The sequence below is a fragment of the Desmodus rotundus genome, chromosome 6, assembly GCF_022682495.2.
Source record: "Desmodus rotundus isolate HL8 chromosome 6, HLdesRot8A.1, whole genome shotgun sequence".
Taxonomy (NCBI): domain Eukaryota; kingdom Metazoa; phylum Chordata; class Mammalia; order Chiroptera; family Phyllostomidae; genus Desmodus; species Desmodus rotundus.
In genome coordinates, this window is record NC_071392.1 from 114,301,456 (window position 1) to 114,322,129 (window position 20,674).

General features: G+C 44.8%; 1 protein-coding gene across 2 annotated transcripts in view; it reads right to left on the reverse strand.

Moving 5' to 3' along the window:
* Window positions 1-665: 665 nt before the first annotated feature.
* Window positions 666-20,674, reverse strand: part of ASXL1 (ASXL transcriptional regulator 1) — a 76,065-nt gene continuing 56,056 nt past the window's right edge. The window contains exons 4-12 of one of the 2 annotated variants that reach the window (XM_045194551.2): window positions 11,334-11,454; window positions 11,158-11,255; window positions 10,521-10,614; window positions 9,904-10,056; window positions 8,504-8,667; window positions 8,314-8,410; window positions 6,895-7,000; window positions 5,980-6,613; window positions 666-5,486 (exon numbers count right to left, since the gene is read on the reverse strand). In XM_045194551.2, coding sequence (XP_045050486.2) covers window positions 2,634-5,486; window positions 5,980-6,613; window positions 6,895-7,000; window positions 8,314-8,410; window positions 8,504-8,667; window positions 9,904-10,056; window positions 10,521-10,614; window positions 11,158-11,255; window positions 11,334-11,454 — 4,320 coding nt within the window. In that variant the 3' untranslated portion in view covers window positions 666-2,633. The remainder of the gene's footprint in view (window positions 5,487-5,979; window positions 6,614-6,894; window positions 7,001-8,313; window positions 8,411-8,503; window positions 8,668-9,903; window positions 10,057-10,520; window positions 10,615-11,157; window positions 11,256-11,333; window positions 11,455-20,674) is intronic. The other variant, XM_053926208.1, reaches the window with a different exon arrangement.

A 20,674-nucleotide genomic window follows, 5' to 3' on the forward strand; every position in this document is an offset into this window, starting at 1 on the left:
TCCAAAGGCGTCCCACCACACAAAGCCTGTTTTCTCCAGTTCACGGGAAACAAGTTGACGGATCCTTCTCTTAGTTCATCTTTACTTCCCATCACAATTCTTTTAACTTTTGGCATATTTGTATACTAAGATCCTGCCAAGCACAAAATCATGTATTTAAGTGCCCCAGATAAGTCTGGGGACTGAGAAGTCAACCCCTGGAGGCTGGCATGCACTCAGCCTCGCCTAAGCAGCGTCAGACCCCACCTTGTGCCAACTCCTCCCTCGCTGCTGCCTGCTGCTGTGCAGAGGCGCTGTGTTTATGGCTTTTCAAGGTGGGAACTGTTCACATTCCCCACAGATCATCAGCCATTAGGAAGCTCTTGGGCAATCTCAGTCTCACAGAGGCAGCTGAGATGAGCATCCTTATCACTTTAATTTCTGCTTTCCAGTGCACACCACGGGAAAGTCTGCCACATCACGCAGAGTCTAAAGACGCGTGAAACTGACAAGTTGTGCTTTCAGTTCTCAGTGCACAGAAGAGCTCCACACAACATCACGAGCCCCAGAGCCAAGGTGAGCGAGCTGGCACTTGCCCCTTTAATGCTGCTTCTACACTCCAGCCTGACCTTCCTTCCCACCCCCGTGGGGCAGCCACAGAAGATGAGCAAGACCACAGCGCAGGTTGTACAGGTTTATTTCTCCAATACCACAAGAGACATACAAGAGCAGTGCTTTCCATGGGCAGCCCCATGGACCAGACCAGTTGCAGACTGTACCCTAGAGTGGCCCCAGAGGTCATAGCAGAAGGAAGAAGAGGATCAAAAACACACTTGGGCCTCTGCTCCCTGTCTTTGGTAAAGACTCTTGAAGTTGACAACTTGGATTTGGCCAATACTGCATTTAAATCACCACCACATTGCCAACTTCTCACTCAGGCTTCAGATGACAAGAATGCCACACTGGATGAAATGGGAGGGGAAAAAAAAAAAGACCTTTCAGATGAAATGAGATCTGCTGCAGTCACACCGATTTTGTATTTTACACAGAAACGCTCACACAACTCTGCAACAAGTCAAGGTACAAGAAATAAGGCAGGAAGCAGGGTGAGGAAAGACAACTACAGAGACATCTATTTGTTAGAAATGTGTTAGGAGAGGCAGGCAGCAGGCCTGGCTGTTTCTTCCCCAACCTACTGTCAAAAGTATGTCAAAAGGAGCCCTGTGGCCCCAGGAGAGCATGGTCCCAGGTACTGCTGACAGGTGGTGGCCCTGGAGCTAGGTCTAGAAGGCCCATCTGGGGGCTGCCCAGGGCACTCACCCTTGAATTCAGAAACACTTAACACTGGTGGTGGTGATGTGTCACATATGGCAGTGAGCAGCCAGTGAAGACTGGAGAAGAGATGTGAGGAGCAAGACACATTTTCTCAGTAGCGGGCAGGCAGGCTGACTGCGGCTCCGCAGGCTACAGCAGGTCCACCAGGTAACCCAAGACAAGGCACCAGACCACCCTGGCAGATCACAAGTCAATCACTCCACCCTCAGGTCGGGCAGCACAGCATGCAGTGGCTCTGACACAGGTGGAGAAAAGTCTATTACACCATTTTAATGCAATGATGCCCAAGACGTAAAGTAAGGGCGAGACGTTCATGTTCTCTGTACAATACATCCATTTACAGAATCAGCCAGTACTGTGTACAACATATAAATACATGATAAAACATTAGAGGTGCATAGAGCATACTTACAGAAGCCCAAAAATTCACTTTATACATCCAAGGATAAAGAGTTAAAAATATAAAAATAAGAAACACACACTGCTTTGAAATGTAAAATGATTTTCACATACACAGGTGCGTGGAGATGCCCATTCCCGTGAGTCCAAAGTGACAAGGAGCATGTCAGGCAGGCATTCACCTGCCGAGCATCTGGACATCTGACTCACAAGGTCTACAGATGGCATTTTCAGACAGACAACCTTACACCTGACCCCGTTGTCCAAGCAGGTCTATTCAAGGTTCCAAAAAGCTCTTGTGGGCCAGTGGATTGTAATGAGACAGCAAAGTCCCAAATTTGCTTCAGCAACAGAACCAAAGGTCAAAAGGGCTCCATCAATTGGCATCAGGATGAACCCTGACCCTGAGGTCAGCAGGTGCTTGAGCCCCCTGGTGGGCAATGCAGGGAGTTACCTTAGCCCTGGGCTGATTCTTCTTCTCCAACACAGCTCCCCCAGAAGCCTAAGGAAAGGTGGGGGGGGGAGGGAGCAGTGGAAGACTAACATTTCTACTTAGTTTGGGTAGGTTAGTTCCCTCCATGGAGAACACAACCTTCCTTCTTCAGTTTCAAGACCCTCTGGGTGTCAGGCAGGCTCCCGGACGCCGCACCAGGCTCTAACTGTCTACATGAAGGCTCAGCTGGCCGGTTGGGCTTGAGAAGCCCAACAAGTTGCCCTGTGGGAAACCCCTCCAACAAGATGGGAAGGTTGGTAAGTGACAGAGAGGGCCTTTAGCACTATAAATTTTAGGGAGAGGCAAGAGTGCTCCTGCCTCAAGAGACAGAGTCTATATATCCATGATATTCTGTATACAGATTCAAGATCAATCATTATCAAAATACACACACTAAATATACAACTTTTCCAATGGCCATAATTTATTATCTCACCACAAGGCACAATACACAGAGCTTTGAGGGTCCAATACAGTCATCATGACAGAATGCACCACAGCCCTGGCACATGATCATGGCTTTCAGGCTGCACGCACACTGGAGCGAGATGCTCTCCACTGTGCTGCTGTCGGTGAACATTTGCAAGGAAAGTGATGCACTGTGGCTCGCACCGAAGTTAGCTTTGTGGCTCAGCTGCACCACACTTCCAGCAAGGCCTTTGGGAAAGGTTGGGGAGCTGGAGGAATAATTAAAGCTGGTGGAACTTAGCTGGAGTTTGGATAGCTTCCCATAAAATGCCTGTTTGATGTTGAGTTGGGAGGGGATAGAAGAAGGCTCCAGAGGCTGACTGAGCCCTTTCCCAGGCTCTCGGGGCAATTTCCAGAAGGGCAGGTCAAGGACAAAGGGCATTGCCTGCAAGTGATCCACCAGATCCCGAGGACCAGGCCCGGCTGCATTTCTGTTCTCTGCATTCGCCTTGAGAGGCACTCCCACAAAAGTCTTCTCACTCTTGATGCTGCCAACCGAGGCAGGCGGTGGCTTTGGAGCCCAGTCCTCCCTGGCAGTCTGCACCCCACCAGACACAGAGATTTTACTTGTCCCCAACTTCCTACTGGGAAAACCAGGAGGGGCATCGGCGGGCAGCGGTGTTGGCTCCATAGGCCGAGGGCACTGAAGGGCTGCTGCCAGGTGCCTAGAGCCAAAGAGCTTCTTCCCTTGGCTTCCGGCACTGTTCTGATCACCCAGGGCCCGACTTGTCTGATTAGGACCCACGGAGACTGCATTTGGAGATGAGAAACAAGGGGCTCTGGAGGTAGTGAGATTTCCTGGATTTGTGCCTGGGGCAGTATTTGAATTACTGCACTGGGGCAGATCACGGCCTTCCTTTTGTTCTTTAAAACTGAAAGGAGAGAAATACTCTTTGGAATCCACTTCTACTTTCCCAAAGGCAGCCCTCAGATTTGTCACTGGATACAGGATGTCTGAACTTGGGACCGTCTTGGAAATCTTTTGGGGTGTTCCTGGAGTCTGGGTGGCCTCCAGCCTGGCAAGACCAGTGTTTGCCTCACAGCTGTCAGGGCTGCCCCTGCCAACCACGCCACTGCTACTCCCAGCATCTCGCAGAGATCCCATCCGCTGCTCTTTCGCAAGTGGGAGTCGTGGGCTTTCGGGTTTGCTGCCACAGAGGGCTGGAGGAAGAACCTTCTCCAGGGGCACGCTGCCCTGCAGTAACTGCATCACGAGTGGGTTAGTGGCCTCCACTGAGGATCCAGGCCTGCCCAGGGATGCGGGTCTCGGCTGGTACTCGGTACTGGCCAGCAATAGGGAATCTGGGATCTTCTGGGGAACTGCACATACTCGAGACACCCAGCTCTGAGAAGCAGCGATCCTGTCTGTCCTTGTAACCAGACTCTGGTCACCATTCACCTTGGAGAGAACAGCAGAGCGGTCCCAGTCGCGTTTCCCCTCCTTGTCCACCACTGAGGACCTCTTCAACACCATGGCTTCACTGGGGTCAGCCTCACTGCTCTCCTCTGAGAGGTGGCCTTCAAAGTCAGAGGCTGTGTCTGTGGACTCGCTGTGAGGACTCAGTGCTTCAGAGTCTCCATTGATTTTCCGCTTGTCATCATCCACCTGTTTGCAGTTGCCTGTGCTGTCAACGCAGCCCCGAGATGTCACTGCCCAGAGTGAAGGACACTTGGGCAGATCTAGACCCTCCTCAGCTGTCAACCCCTCAGGCAATGCAGGAATGAGGGGAGCAGCCTTCTCCCACTCCTCTCCGACCTGGGGCTCAACAGGTGGAATGTTCTCTTTGAAGCCTGGTTCGGGCTGTCTCACTGCCTCCTCATTTGACAGGTTAGACATCCAAAGAGCAGCACCATCAGAGACAAGGGCCTCGGTTTTCAAGTCTTCTTTTCTAGTAGCACTTTCCCTCATGGGTTGGCATGAGTCACCAAGTCCTAATTCATCATCAGATTGTCTGTCCTCTAGGCAGCCAGCCAATGATGATTCAGGGGTAGAGCTGGGGGTCACATTCACAGGATCCTTCATGGTTGCATTACTGTCACTGTCCAGAGCCTGGCCAGTTCTGTCTTCTGATACAACATCCCCCACCAGAGATTGAATAGGACCACTGTTGGTGGGGAGAGTGGGTCCTTGCTCCTCATTATCCCTTTCCCAAGAAGTGGTACCAGACTCACATTCAGTTCTAACATCTAGATGCAACAGAGGCTGCTCAACTGTATTCTCGGGTGCTGGGGTTTTGGAGGAATATGGGGGCAAAGCCTGGCATGGCTGGTCCCCAGTAGGGGCAATGGGGAGTTGGGAGGCATCTTCTGGGCCGCTTGTGTCTGGCGCCCTCTGTAGCGGGCAGCTCTTCTCCCCTCTAAGAGGGGCCACATGCTCCCTCCTGGCTCTGGGTGCAGCAGTTCCAGCCTGGGTGTGCTCCTCATTTAGAGGACAAGGCGGCAGTAGTTGTGTTCGCTGTAGATCTGACGCACACTCTCCAGCGGTTCTTGGGGCTCCCCTGGGCTCAGGGTGGCCACAGGCCTCACCACCATCACCACTGCTGCCGCCTCTGCCACCTCCCTCATCGGTGGCCCTGCTGCCACCTCCACCCGGGCCACCCCCCCCTCCGATGGCAGTAGTGGCCGCCTCTCGATGGCAGTGGTGGCCTCTCGCCCCTCGGACCTGCAGAGCACGGGCTTTAATGTCTGCGAGGGTCCTGGCGCCAGTCCAGCCCCGGAAGGAGGACTCCGTGATGGGGACAATGCGGGGGCATATCTGGTAAGTGGGCTGACCTTTAACCACCCAGGGTGGTTTGATACGTGAAAGTTGTATCTGCAAAAGAAGAATTAGAAAACAGTTTTAATTGACTGGGTGTTTACACCTAGACACTGTAAAGTGAAATTAGGATTCTAATAGCTTAGGGGCTATGGCCTAGACAATCAAACCATTTTTCTTAAAAATTAAATCCTTGTGGTCAAGCGCCTGTCCACAATACCACACCATTCCAAAAAGGTTCTGCTTGAGGGATGTTACATGCTGCACTTCTGAATTCACTTTCTGGTGGGACCATGTGAGCCACTATACAAAGAATCTACCACCACCTAACAAAAAAGTGCAAAACCCCACACGAGTCTGACCTCTAGAGATAACGTCAGCAGAGTGAACAAGCAAGTGCAGCAGGACAGAACCTCATTCCCCTGATTGTCAAATTGGTCTCAGGAATGGCTCTCTCATAGAGGGCTCTACACACCCACATAATCAACACAAGGGCCCAGCAAGGGGGCTCCACACATCTCCTGGCCCTCAAGGGGAAGGCGTCTCCTACCCGGATAGGCGGGACTTTGGGCTCTTCTTTGGTGGGCTGTGGCTTTTCGGAGTGAACACTTTCAATTGTGTTACGAAAGGACTGACGGTCTTCAAGCCGGGGCTTCTTTTCGGGAAAGGATGCAGAGGCTGCCTCCTCAAAGGACTTCCTCTTCTGATCCTTAGGTTCCTGATCAACAGTCTCCTGGTGCAAGCTGGGAATTCTGTCTGGAGAGGCAGAGGCCCGTGCCAGGTCGTCTGGATCGGCCTGGATCCGAGAAGCCCCCTTTTCCACCATGAATCTGGGACCCTCAGGGTCAGGTGCTGCAGAGGATGTGCCAGGCAGGTGGGGACTGCCCACCCCTGCTGAGTCAGTCTTAGCCTCCCCATCCTTGTAGAGGGGGATGTCTGGTGCCACAGATTGTGCATCTTTTATAATCCCTCCTTGGTCTAGCTCCTGTTTTTTGTACAGATTCCTTCTGGCTCTGGTTCGGAGATCTGGCCGAGAGCGTTTCTTGAAATGCCCGTCTCGCTGCCGGGTGGCTGGACCACGCTGTGGCCGTGCTGATTCACCTGAGACACGCAAGTCACTCTTGATTCCAGCCTCCTCTTGGCCCACGTTCTGCTGCAACAACTCTTCTCTTGTCAAACCCAATCTGCAAATCAAATGTACACCATCAGTTATAGAGCAGAGAAGTCCCATCTATTTTCTTTCTATGAATGACACCCAGATATTAGGTATCTCGGAACAAAATACATCTGCAGTATACAGTACTAACCATAGGAAAACCCCTGGGAGCTTCCCTATGAATGGCATTAAGCTAAATGAGCCAAGTCATGCAATCTCCACACTCCCATCCAACCCAGAAGTATGCATGACTTTGTGTCTTTATCCCCCAAAAGCTGGACCAACACTCACAGCAACCAAGTGCCTTACTTCTGTCCATAGTAGTCCTCAAAGAATTTCTCTTTCCATTGTTCCACCTTCTTCTCCTTCTCCATTTCCTGTCGTATCCTGACTTGCATCTCATGAGTGAATTCACCTGGGGAGAAGTCAATCTTTCTGAGCACACGCATTCAGGATACTCATGTGTCTTATGGAAAGCAGCTCTACCTCCTCAGTTTTCAGTGACTTTGGTGAGTTTAGAGATTTTTTTTTTCTACCCTCGCTGGTTCCCGTCTCCTCCAAAGAATCTCTAACATCATGTTCTCACTCAGGATAGAACTAACATGCCTGTTACAAGGGAAATTCATTCTTCCCTAGGGTGATTAGTCATAGAACAGCAGGCAACAACACACTGTTCAAAAACGCAAATCAAAAACCAACCGAACAAAAGAACCATTCTTTCTTTCTGTGCAGAAAAAAGTTAACCTAGCAGGCCTGACTGCATACCCTTCGAAAGGCCTGCTTACAAGGTTGGCCCTTGGCTGACATCTAGGAACCTGGATTTGGGGAGGGTTCCTACCCCCTAACTGATATGAATGGCTCACTTTGCCTAAACTGTTTCTATAAACAAGAGTTTATGACAAGCACCTGCTTTCTGTTGGGGAATCTGGAATTTGGGTATGTGCCAGGCACAAGCATGCTACATGATTAGCTCCCAATAAAACCCTAGGCACCACGTCTTTAATAAGCTTCCCTGGTAGACCACATTTCCCACATGTTGTCACAACTCGTTGGTGGGGGAATTGAGTGTGCATCCTGCGTGACTCCGTTAGGAGAGGACCTTAGAAGCTTGCTCCTGGTTTCCCTGGACTTCACCCCGGTTGTCTTTTCCCTTTGCTGATTTTGTTCTGCATTCTTTTGCTGTAATGAACTATAGCCACAAAGAAGACTATACTGAGTGCTGTAAGTCCTCCTAATGAATCGATGAACCTGGAAGGCATCTCAGGGGCCTCCCAAGACACCCCCCTTGTTGCTTCCCCACAAAATTACATTAGGAAAAGCTAATAATCACTCCAAGTGATGATGTCTAAAATAGAGCATCTAATGAAGATTAATGTGAGGGTCAATGTCACGGTGCACTTTCTTCCACCCATCTGGACAACACTTTATGTTTACTGGGGAAAAAAGGAGTGGACAGTTTTAATAATGGAGAGGCCATGCAGATGGATATATACACACACGAAGTAGTGAAAGCCCTAACACTGAACCTTCTTTAGAGCTACGGAGCACATCAACACCTTCCACATTTATTAGTATTGTGAGGAAAGCCTGCCTTATACTAAATATCCCTTGGGAAAAAAAAGAAGAGATTGGTGAAAATGAGTGTTTGAGTTTTAAATACCAGGAGACCAGTGACACCACCCATGGCAGGCACCTCTCAAGCCACCAGAGATGAGAACCTCTACTCACCATCAGCCAGGCGCTCCCGCCAGCTCTGGGCCGCATGGGTGAAAAACTCATTATTCAGTGCACTGCTGCTGAGACGCAGCAGGCCATCTGTCCCCACCTAGAAGGGTCAGGCAAAGAATCCAATAAATAAAAAACTTACAAAGACAACAGGAGCCCAGAGAGAAGCAAAGGGGAGGTTACCTATCCGTACCTGTCTGTCCACTTCCGGCAGCAGGAAGAGGAGTTGCTGCTGGAAGTGGGATGGCAGGGCATGAAAGGTCCGAGAGTTTATCAGGGCCCGGAGGTTGGTGTTGACAAGAATGGACCCAGGTGTCTCAAAATCTATCTCTTCCCCTCTGTTGCGCTTCATTTGACCTGTGATTTTTGAAGCAGTAAAAAGCAAGGTATAGATTCTCAGCTTCTTAAAGCAAAAAAACAAATGCTAACTGAGGGGAAAAAATCTCTGGCGGCAGCAACCAAGCCACCCAGAACTCATCGGCACACAATCTGCTCAACTATCAGTCCACCCGAACCTGCATGTCAGTTATTTTTTCCATTGCCATCAAGCCTGAGAGTGCACTTGGGCTTGCTTCCTCTCAGACAAGACTGTACCAGGCTGTGTCACAGCCTGAAGAGGACACTCTTCCCACAGAGAACCAGGCAGGGGGCAGGCTCTGACCTTCCCTCCAAAGCTGGAGAACAGGATCCACAAGTCAACTGGTGAAATGATGGAAGTTGTTTAAAGCAAATCGAGTAAGCATACTATGGGCAAATCTGCAGAAGCCTCGTTGTGAATGCACTGAGGGGTATGATCTCTGTGCAGGAAGGTACTAAGAGTTGTTTAAAGCCCACTAAAATGTCAATACCTCTCACAGAAGCCTCAGCAAATGTTACTTTTACTTTTAAAAAATCACTTAGAATAGAGACCTGTGAGACCTCAGATTTAGCAATGCTGATCAGCTGGAAAAGCAGACTTACTTCCCACTTGGGCAATGTTTTATTCTAATTTTCACAAGCCAAAATGAGTCCTCTTAATGGTTTCTTGTGACCCACTTACAAAAAGCCTGCACGTGGGCTTTGACATATAAATCCTGGAAGAGCAAACAGCATACCGGCCTTGCAAGGAGCCCTACAGGGTTTGGGAGGTGCACACTACTGAATGTATTTGCATCTTCCAAGTTCAACTTAGGCTTCCATTTCGACATGCTGACTGGGTTGTAGAAAGGGCATCTGACAGACACTAAAATGCTGAGGACAAATGTACCAGGACGTTATCAAAAAAGAAAATGGATGTTGGAATTCTTCACTGAGAAGCTCAGAAGCAGTTTTCACTCCCTCAAACGCTGACTAAGCAGTGCAACCATGGCAGGCACAGCCTAGGCCCTGCAGGGACAGACAAGGAGCAATGTGGCACCATCTCTGCCCACAAGGAGTTCTCTCACAGTCTAGCAGAGAAGGTCTGCATATGGAATAGGCAGAATGCAAGGTGAAAACAAACAAAAAATAGAGGGCCACCCAAGATAAACTGCTAAAAGAAACAGGGTAGACTTCATGTCACTTGGCCTGTGGGGCCCCCTTTACAGGCATAAAAATGAGTGCCAAGCCACTCACCTGTGGCTGGCTTCCGGAAGCCTCTCAGGAGCGGGGCAGGGTCCCGGGCGACCTCGGACTGGCTACGAATAGCAGCGCTGCCCAGGGCCAGAGAGCCGCTGCTGCTGCTGGACGGGCTGCCGCTCTCGCCATCAGCGTGGCGGCCCGAGAACCCTGAAGGCACAGCATTCCACTGGTCAAAAGTATCACCCGCCACGCCCATGTCTCCCAGACAAGCTTACTTCTCCCAGCTCTCCCTGAGATGCGGCAGCAATACTAGGTGCTTCCATGGCCCAGCCTTGGGCTGTGAGAGCTCAACACTGGATGGGCTGGCTTTAAAATATCACGTGAGAATGCTGAACTGCTGTCTCAGGGTGTACAGCACTGCACCTTTTACAAGCACCTGCACACTCCTTCACTGGACCCTCATGACCGCCCTGTGAGGCAAATGGGAGGGCACAGCAGAGCCCAGCACCGGCACCTAGGTCAGGTCTCACCACCACAGCGTGCTGCCTGCTAGAGGAGGGGCTCCTGACTCTACTGGCATCGCACTACCTAGAGATCAGAAACTGCTGCCAGAGGGAGGCAGGTGCCCAGGACCTGAGGAAGGAGCACCACTATCAAGAGTTTACACATACCTGATGCAGATTCCACGTGGGCCCCGTTTACCTTCAGAGGAGTCAGGACAACTCGAGGCAGCATCACCCCAGTCTTTTTCTTCTGCTTGTTTGCCTATATTCCCAGAGGGAATACAGAAAGAGCCCGAGTCACCCGCAGGGCCACAGCAGCAGTCCCTCTCAACTACGTCTCCACTCACTGTCTTGTAAAACCGAGTTTGTATTCAACCGGCTTGGGCAGATAACGCCGACAGCAGCACTGACTGTTACTGGGCCAGGTGCCAGCCCTTGTGCCATGCATCACCCAAGCTGGAAAGAATCTATCATTATCCCCATTTACAGATAAGACCCAAACCTAGTGAGTGAAAGGGCCATAATTCAAACCACTGACTTCCAGGCTCACGTTCTCCCCACTCTGCACTGTGTTCTACTTCTCCCTGGATTATCCAGCCATGGTAAAGAAAAAAAACAACTCACTCTGCTCTCAGACCTATGACCCACTTTTTCTACGACCCACTTTTAAGGGGTACTAACAGGTAGAGACCAAACTGATTTTCTCTACTCTGCAAACACGCCCACAGTTAACCGCAGAGGGAAGAGTCCTGTCTCTGCCTGGCCTCACTTATCCCCCAGCCTGGTCACCAACTCTCCTCCCTACCTGTGAGGAAGCTCTGTAGCTGTCCCTGGGATTGGAAAGAGGCCGACTCTGAGATTCTGTAGAGCAGGATGCATTTGAAGATGTTTCATCAAGTGATACTGGAAGGGAGGGAAATAAATAAGTTAGTCCTTAGCAACTGCGTGTGGTTCTTCACCCACCTTGTTAAGGGCACTTACCATCATTTTCACCACTCACAGTGCTGGTTTCATTAGACCCACAGCTCTCCACATCAGCTGTGTCCTCTGGCTCTTCTCCCTCCACTGCAGCCGGACTGCGAGACCACTGCAGGGCATCCTTCTGTGATGGCCAAGGGAAACTCAGGTGAGCAAAACCCTACAAAATCCTCCAAGCTCAGCAGTCACCTCTAAATGTATACTGCTTCTCCCTTCTAACCAACCTTTCTCAGCAAGTTATTTTCATACATATATCAAGAAAGTTAGATAAAACTTTGCATCCAATCATTCATTTAACATTTATGAGGTGCCTCCTATAAGTTACACCATGCTATTCTGGGGGTGGGAGGGTAGTTACTGGGAGTGGGAAACAGGAACCTGCCCTCAAAGAGCTGAACGGAGTAGGGGAGAAAATCAAATCTACTATACTACGAGGCACAGAGAGAAAAGGAGCTGCGAGGAGAAGGCATCTAAGTCATTAAGTTTGAGAAAAGAGGGCATGGAGGACAAAGTAAGGAGCTGAGTTTTAAAAGATGTTAGTTTAAAAAATTTTAAATTAAAAAATAAATAAACAAAAGACGCTAGCTAGTAGGCTAATGGGTTGGCAGTGGGGTGAAAGGAGGGAGTTCTAGATAATGGGATGAGCTAAGGAGAAGAGCATTCCAAACTCAAAGAAACCACGCATTTCAGTAGGTATGTGGGGAATTGGGTACGTGAGGCGGCTAGAGATCTCTCTAGCAAGAGGGCAGATAAGACACTGTGTGCTGATGGATTAAGACTTTGATTGTTCTGGAGTCTCTGTAGTCAGGGGAATGACTAGTTTTAGGAATTTCATTCTGTTAAACGTGGGAAGTCTGGAGGCAGGAAGAAGAGTTAGACTATGACAGAAGTGAAAATGATGAAGATCCGAACTGAAAGAAGACAGTGGGAACGAAGCTAGAGTGCAGAGGAGGGCTCCCTTCCAAGTCTTCATCCAACAAATGCTTCTTCCAACCGGTGCTGGTGCTGCTGTAGAGTCTCAGAATTAAATTCCACCCATTCCCAAGGAAAACTCAGCAGCTACCTCACACCTCAAAACTAGGAAGGAGTATGAATAAATACTGGAGTTTGGAGAGAAGAGTTGCGGAGATAATTTGGGACAGAATGTCCTCTTCTTTGAATAAAAGTATGTGAAGAGGGCAGGTAAAAATCATGGTTTTCCCTCTTATAAATATATCAGAAATTTATAAGGGAAATCCACAAATATCTAACTCATCAATTTCATGGGTCCCTTTATCTACTATATTAAGTTTTCATCAATTTATTTTCATTAATTTAAGCTCAAATCAGGCTGACTTAAATTAATCAAAAAGAAAACAGCTTTTTCCATCTTTATCTATTTTCCCTACTGGCTGGAAATGCTCCTCAGAATCAAAAGCTAAAGAAAATTTTTAGTATTAAGCTTGCAATTATGTTTATTAACTGCTACATTCTTAAAACGATGCAACAAATTTCTCTCTGGCCCCACAGGTAAACTTAGATAAACCACTCACTAATGAACAGAGGAGGTCTACTACACTGGCACAACTGATCCCCAGGCTCCAGTTCTGACAAAGTTTTGGGAAATCATGCATACACTGCTGGTGGGAATGAAAATGGTTTCAAAAGGTTCAGACACTGCCAATGAGAAAGTAAACTATAAGCGAAAACCTGAAAAAATAATGAAAAGTATATAACTTTAAGCAAACATGTCTATTTCTGAGACACAGAATAATGTGTTTAAATATAATAAACTTAAAAAATAATCCTTCAAAAAGAAAATTAATGAACTGAACTACATTAAGATCCTCTGTTCAGCAAAAGACACCATTAATGGAATAAAAAAGGACAAGTTATCTATGGAGTTGGAGAAGATGTTTGCAACTCATATAGCCAATAAAGAACTTGTATCTACACCAGGGGTGTCAAACTCATTTTCACCGGGGGGCCACATCAGCCTCGTGGTTGCCTTCAGAGGGCTGAAATAATTTTAGGACTGTATAAATGTAACTATTCCTTAACTGTTAAGGAGCTGAAATTACATTCGGCCCTCTGAAGGCAACCCTGAGGCTAATGTGGCCCCTGGTGAAAATGAGTTTGACACTCCTGATTTAGACCATACAAATGAGTAAAGAAATAAAAATACAGAAGAAAAACAGGCAGAAGATGTGAATTAGGCACCACAACAAAAAGGATATCCAAAAGACCAACATTCACATTAAAAGATATTCAACCTAACAATGAGGAAGACACTCATGCAAATCATGCAAATTAAAACCACAATGAGGTATCATCACATCTTTAAGAACAGCTAAAATATAAGTTTAACAATACCAAGTAGTGTTGGTGAGGATGTAAAACAAGTACACTGAAAACGGATCCAACCAGGTGAGACTAGACTTTGGCACTATCTGGTACAGTTGAAGACACAAACATCCTATGACCCAGCAATGTCATTCCTCGGGGCGGATTCCCTAGAGAAACACATGTCTGTACACATCAAAATTCACACCCACATGTTAATGGCAGCACCATCTGTAACATGGGCTATAAACAACCAAAGTGCCTGTCATCAATAGAATCAATACATGGTTAGTGTACTCGATACACAGACATTATAAAATAAAAAATGAGCCAACTACAGCTACACAAAACAATATGGATTCTTAAAAAAATACTGAAAGAACAAAATGCATATCATAATAATTCCATCTATAAAAAGTTCAGAGACAAAATTAAACTATAGTGCTGCGGATGCAAATACAAGTGGGAAATAATAAAGAAAAGCAAGGAAATAACTTCCATAAAGCCAGGATAGTAGTCACCTTTGGGAGAATGAGGGGGGTTGTAATTAGAATGTGGCAGCCCCTGGCCACTGGCCACGTTAGATGCCTCGGTCTGAGTAGCAGTTAGAAAGGCGTTCACAGGCTTGTGCCTCAGCGACACTGCGGGTTCAGTTCCAGACCACCACGATAAAGCAATACAACGTCACATGAACTTTTTGGTTTCCCGATAGTATAAAGGTTAACTTTATACTGTAGCCTATTAATTATGCAATAAATAGCATTAGGCCTTAAAAAAACAATGTACATACCTTAATTACAAAATATTTTATTGCTAAAAAATGCTAACCATGATCTGAGCCTTCGGCAAGCCATATCTTTTTTGCTGGTAGGAGGACTTGCTGACTGACCAGGAGAGTGGCTGCTGAAGGGCGGGGCGACTGTGGCAATTTTTTAAGACAACAATGATGTTTGCTGCATCAACTGATTCTTCCTTTAATGAATTATTGTTCTGTAGCATGAGATACTATTTGATGGCATTTTACCCACAGCAGAACGTCTTTCAAAACTGGAGTCAACCCTCTCATACCCTACAACTGCCTTATCAACTAAGTTTAGGTAATACTCTAAATCTTTTGTTGTCACCAAGAGTAGATTCCATCTCAAGAAACCACTTTCTTTGCTCATCCTTGAGAAACACTCCTCATCTGTTAAAGTTCTGTCAAGAGACTGCAGCAATTCCATGACATCTGCAGGCTCCACTTCTGATTCTAGTTCTCTTGCTATTTCCACCACATTTGCAGTTACTTCCTCCCTCTGGTTTTGAACCCCTGTATGTTATCCATGAGGATTGAAATCACCTTCTTCCACACTCCTGTTAATATGAGTATTGTGATCTCTTCCCATGAACCACCTATGCCCTTAATGGCATCTAGAATGATGAATCCTTTCCAGAAGGTTTTCAATTTATGCTGTAGATAGGAATCACTATCTACAGCAGCTACAGCCTTACCAAATGTATTGCTTAAATAATGAGACTTGAAAGTCAAAATTACTCCTTGATCCAAGGGCTGCAGAATGGATGTTGTGTTAGTACGCATGGAAACAACATTAATCTCACTGTACCTCTCCATCAGAGCTCTTGGGTAATTGAGTGCATTGTCATTGAGTAGTAATATTTTGAAAAGAATCTTTTTTCTAAGCAATAGGTCTCAGCAGTAGGGTTAAAATATTCAGTAAGCCAAGATAAACAAATGTGCTGTCACCCTGGCTTTGTCGTTCCATTTGTAGAGTACAAGCAGAATAGATTTAGCATACCGTATTTTTCGGACTGTAAATGCACTTCCCCCCCCAAATTTGCGGGGGTGGGGGTGCGTCTTATAGTCTGAATGTAGCTTACATTTACATTGGCAGAATATTGTGTTATTTATCTTATTAAATATTTTACCACATTTTTTGCTTCTATTTTTTTTTTCCCCTATTTTCCTCCTCTAAAACCTAGATGCATCTTATGGTCTGAAAAATACGGTAATTCTTAAGGGCCCTGCCCTAGGATCTCCAGAATAGCACTATCAGCATTGGCTTCAACTTAAACTCACCAGATGCATTAGCCCCTAGTAAGAGTCAGCCTGTCCTCTGAGGTTTTGAGGCCAGGCACTGACTTCTCCTCTCTAGCTATGAAAGCCCCAGATAGCATCTCCTTCTAACATATGGCTGTTTCATCTACATTGAAAATCTGTTGTTTAGGGTCGCCAGCCTCATTAACTAACTTAGCCAGATCTTCCGGATCATATGCTACATCTTCTTACATCAGCCATAGCGGCTTCACTTTACACTTTCATGTTATGGAGATGGCTTCTTTCCTTAAACATCACAAACCAACTTCTGCTAGTTTCAAACTTTTCTTCTGAAGTTTTCTCAGCTCTCTCAGTCTTCAGAGAATTGAAGAGAGGGCCTTGCTCTGGATAAGGCACCAACTTAAGGAACGTTGTGGCTGGTTTCATCTTCTATCCAGACCGCTAAAACTTTCTCTATATTAGCAATAAGGCTGTTTTGCCTTCTTACCATTCGTATTTTCATTTCCTTCAAGAGCTTTTCCTTTGCATTCACAACATGGCTAACTGGCACAAGAGGCCCAGCTTTTGGCCTGTCTAGGTTTTCAACACGCTTCCCCCTCACTAAGCTTAACTGCATCTAGTGTTTGACTTAAAGTGAGAGATGTGCACTCTTCCTTTCACTTGAACACTTAGAAGCCATTTACGGTTACGAACTGGCCCAATTTCAAGTTATTCTTGTGTTGCAGGGACCAGGGAGGCCCAAGCAGAGGGAGAAAGACGGGTAACAGAACCAGCCAGTCAGAGCAGTCAGAACACACACAACACTTATCAGTGAAGTTCACCGCCTTATGTGATAAATGAATGCAGTTCATGGCACCTCGAACTACTGCAACAGTACAGCATTAAACTACTGTCACAGATCACCTTAAGAACTACACGAATAAAGTTGGAAATATTGAGAGTTACCAAAACGTGTCCAAGAGACAAAGTGAGCAAATGCTGTTGGAAAAATGGCACTGACAAACTTGCTAGAGGCAAAGTTGCCATAAACTTTCAACTTGTTTAAAAAAAAAAGCATATCTGTGAAGTGCAATAAAGCAAAGCACAAAGTACGCCTGTACAGTATTTCCATCAAGGAACACTACTATAGACAGTCATTTGAAAAAACGCTGCAGAATATTTAGTAAGAAAAATGCTGATGAAGCAGCAAGTGAAGTAAGCAGTTAAATTCCATTCCATCTGTGTTTTTAAAAATAAATAGTGTGAATGTGTCTGCATAGACAAAAGACAAAAGAAATATACCTAAGGTGTTAGTTAACCAACACCACTTCTAGGTGGTGGAGTTGTGAGTACTTCACTGTCTTCTTGACTTTGGGTATTTTCTACAATTAAATTGTAGGGGTTTGTTTGTTGTGATCAATAAAATAACATTTAAAAAGAAAAATTAGGATGCTAAGCACATGACTACCAGCTAAGTCAAATTTCCTTCCTCTAGATCCCAGAACCTAGGGAACACACAGTGGTGACTACAAATCTCATTAACTAAACAAACAGAAATACTGTCTACTTGTTTGCAATTCAAACTACTCAAGGTTTCTAAAGTCATACATTTTCAGTTAAAAGCAAACAGGAGAACAAAACGTTTTCTCCTGTTTCTTTTAGAGAGAAGGGAAGAGAGTGAGAAAGAGAGGGAGAGAAACAGCAATGTGTAAGAGATACATCAACTGGTTGCCTCTCGCACACCCCAACTGGGGACCTGGCCCGCAACCCACGTACAAACCACCCTGACTGGGAATCGAACCAGAGACCTTTCAGTTCCTTTTGGTTCACAGGCCAGCATTCAGTCCACTGAGCCACACCAGCCAGTCAAGAACAAAACTTTTATGAAAATAAAAGCAAGATTTGCTATTCTACTTCTGCATTTTTAAATTATCTTACGTTTCATATAAACTTTCTAAACATTATTTTTAGAATATTCACAAAAATGTAGTGAGTTACTGAAAATTATAGGCACTAGAAAACACACCCTACAGACTCTAGATTTTAATTTTTTTTTTCAAGGATATTTTCCATCACAGATAATGGTTGACCACTCACTAAAGCCTGAATATTAAAAATAATATAAAAGACAATATTGGGATATTTGAATGTGAACTGCATAGTAGATGGCAGCGTTGCATTGACATTAAATTTCCTGAGTATAGTAACTGTATTGTGCATATGTAGGAGCATGCCCTTGGATCCCATGTCCTTTCCCTCATTTTTAAAAACCAAGGTAGTATGCAGAGTGAAGTGCACAGATTTTAAGTATGCTCTCTGGTGAGTTTTGACAAACATACATCAAAATACAGAACATATCCAACATCCCTAAAAGTTCCTTTGTTCCTCTTCCTAGTCAACCAATCCCCTTTCTACATTGGCCCTTTGACCCACTGAGGCAATGGTGGTTTCTCATTTCTGTCACCAAAAATTTGTCTTGTCTGTTCTTGGTCTTCATGTGAATGAAACCACACAGTACATACTCCTTTGTGTATGGCTTCTTTAGCTCCATCTAATGTTTATAAGACTCATCTGTGTTGTTGTGTGGCCTCAGTATTCATTATTTCTTATTACAGGGTGGTACTCACATACAACCTTTTGTTTACTCTCTGTTGAAGGACATCTGAATTATTTCCAGATTTTGGCTATTATGAATAAAGCTACTATAAACATTCTTGTACACAACATTTTTCTTTTAAAGATTTAATTTATTTTGGCAGGGGAGAGAGGGAAGAAACATCGACGTGTGAAAGATACATAAATAGATCAGGTGCCTCTCTCACACCCGCAACTGGAGACCTGGCCTACAACCCAAGCATGTGCCCTGACTGGGAACTGAACCTGTGACCTTTCGGTTCATAGGCCGGCATGCAATCCACTGAGCCACACCAGTGAGGGACTTGTGCAGGACTTTTTATGACAATGCTTTTCATTTCTCATGGGTTAGTTTCTAATAGTAGAATCACTAGGTATAGGATAGGTGAATGTTTCACTTCATTTTTTTAAACTGCCAAACATTTCCAAAAAGTTACACTCCCAAAAGCACTAACATTCTAACTGTTCCACACCCTTATAACACTTGGTGTTGTCAGTCTTATTTTGGCCATTCTAGAGGGGTGCCTGATTGTGGTTTTAATTTTCATTTTCCTGATGACAAAAGATGTTGAGTACTTTTTAATGTGCTTTTTGGCCATTCTCATCTCTTCCTTTGTTAAGTATCTCTTCAAGTCTTTCGCTTATTTTTTGAGTTGTCTTTTTTTTTTATTATACTCATAGGAATTCTTTATTCTAACTGATCATGGACATAAATTATGTTCACAAACACGTTTTAGACACTTATTTAGAAATAATTTTAAATTTAGAAGAAGATTTAAATTTACAGAGAAGCTGCAAGAATGTAGTATAAAGAATATTTGCCATATACTTTTTACCCATATTCACCTATTAACACAAACAAATGTTTTTAAAATACATAAATTACATTAGTTTGGCAAGCCAACTGGAAAGGAGGCTAGTAATGGGTAATAAAAAGCAACCAGCAGTAATAAATAAACCTAAACAACACATTTCTTCGTAAGTTGGATGTTTTTAGAAATAAAGGCACTGTGAATATAACAAGCTCCAAATGAATAAAATAACATTAAATTTTGATGAAGTTTAAACTGCCAATATTAGGTAGGTTCTCAAGTAAAAAAGATAAGCAAATCTCAGGTATGTCTTTCCTTTCTTTTTGGGTCTGATAAACCTTTCCTGAGCAAGGAATGGGTACTGTTTCTTAGGAAAGGCTGCTCTGTGAGCTGTTTAATATACATTGTTAAAAACTAAGAACACACTGACCATTCAACAGTATACTAGAGCTCCTAACCAATACAAAATTTAAACAAACAAACAAAAAAAACCAAGAAGGAATTAGAAAAGATAAGTGTGTCAGAATTTTCAGAGAGCATAATTATTAACATTGACAATCCAAGAGATTCAGACCTAGTAAGAAATTCTGTAAGGTTGTGAGATTCAAGATATTAAAAACTTAAGTGATCCTAAAATCAGCAATAACATCGTCAATTAGAAAATGTAATTTAAAACAACAAAGAACAAAAGTTACTCAGGGATAAGTTTAATAAAACAAATACAGTCATCTTATGAAGAAAACATAATTTCACCTAGAAAGGTTTAAAACCTGAATAAATGCAGAGCTACGACATAGTCTCGATTAAAAGGACTCAACCCATTATAAAAATGTCAAACCTCCCAAACTGATCTGTTGACTCAACAAAATCCCAATAAAACAGGATTTTTTTTGGTAGAACTTAGAATACATGGAATACAAAGGGCCACAAATGGCCAAGAGACACTCTTGAAGAAGAATAAAATGGAAGGACCTTCTAAATTTTTAATAAAGCTTTAGAAACTGAGTAGATGAGCAGTTACCAGGGGAGAAGGAGAGAGAAGGAAAAAAAGACTGTGCAAGGGCACGGGGTTTCTTTGGGGCAATGAAAATGTTCTGGCATTAGATAATGACGAGGGTTGTAATATACTAAAAGGCACTGAACTGTATACTTTATTTTTATTTTATTTAGAGAAAGGAGAAGGAAGGGAGAAAGAGAAGGAAAGAAACATCTATGTTGAGAGAAACATGGATCACCTGCCTCTCTTGCACACCCCAACCAGGCACCAAACCCACAACCTAAGCATGTTCCAGGAAGCCAAATGGCAACCTTTCAGTTTGTGGGACGATGCCCAACCAACTGAGCCATACTGGTCAGAGTAGAACTGTACATTTTAAATGGGAGAAATGATCTGTATTCCAGTAAAACTACATAAAAAATAGCTTACTCAATTTAACTGACAATTCTGAAAACAAATAAATCAAAATTTGTAAAAATCACACTGAAAACACAAAAAGTTTATAGATCCAAGGTTAAAATTCAACTTTAGACAATAGAGGCTA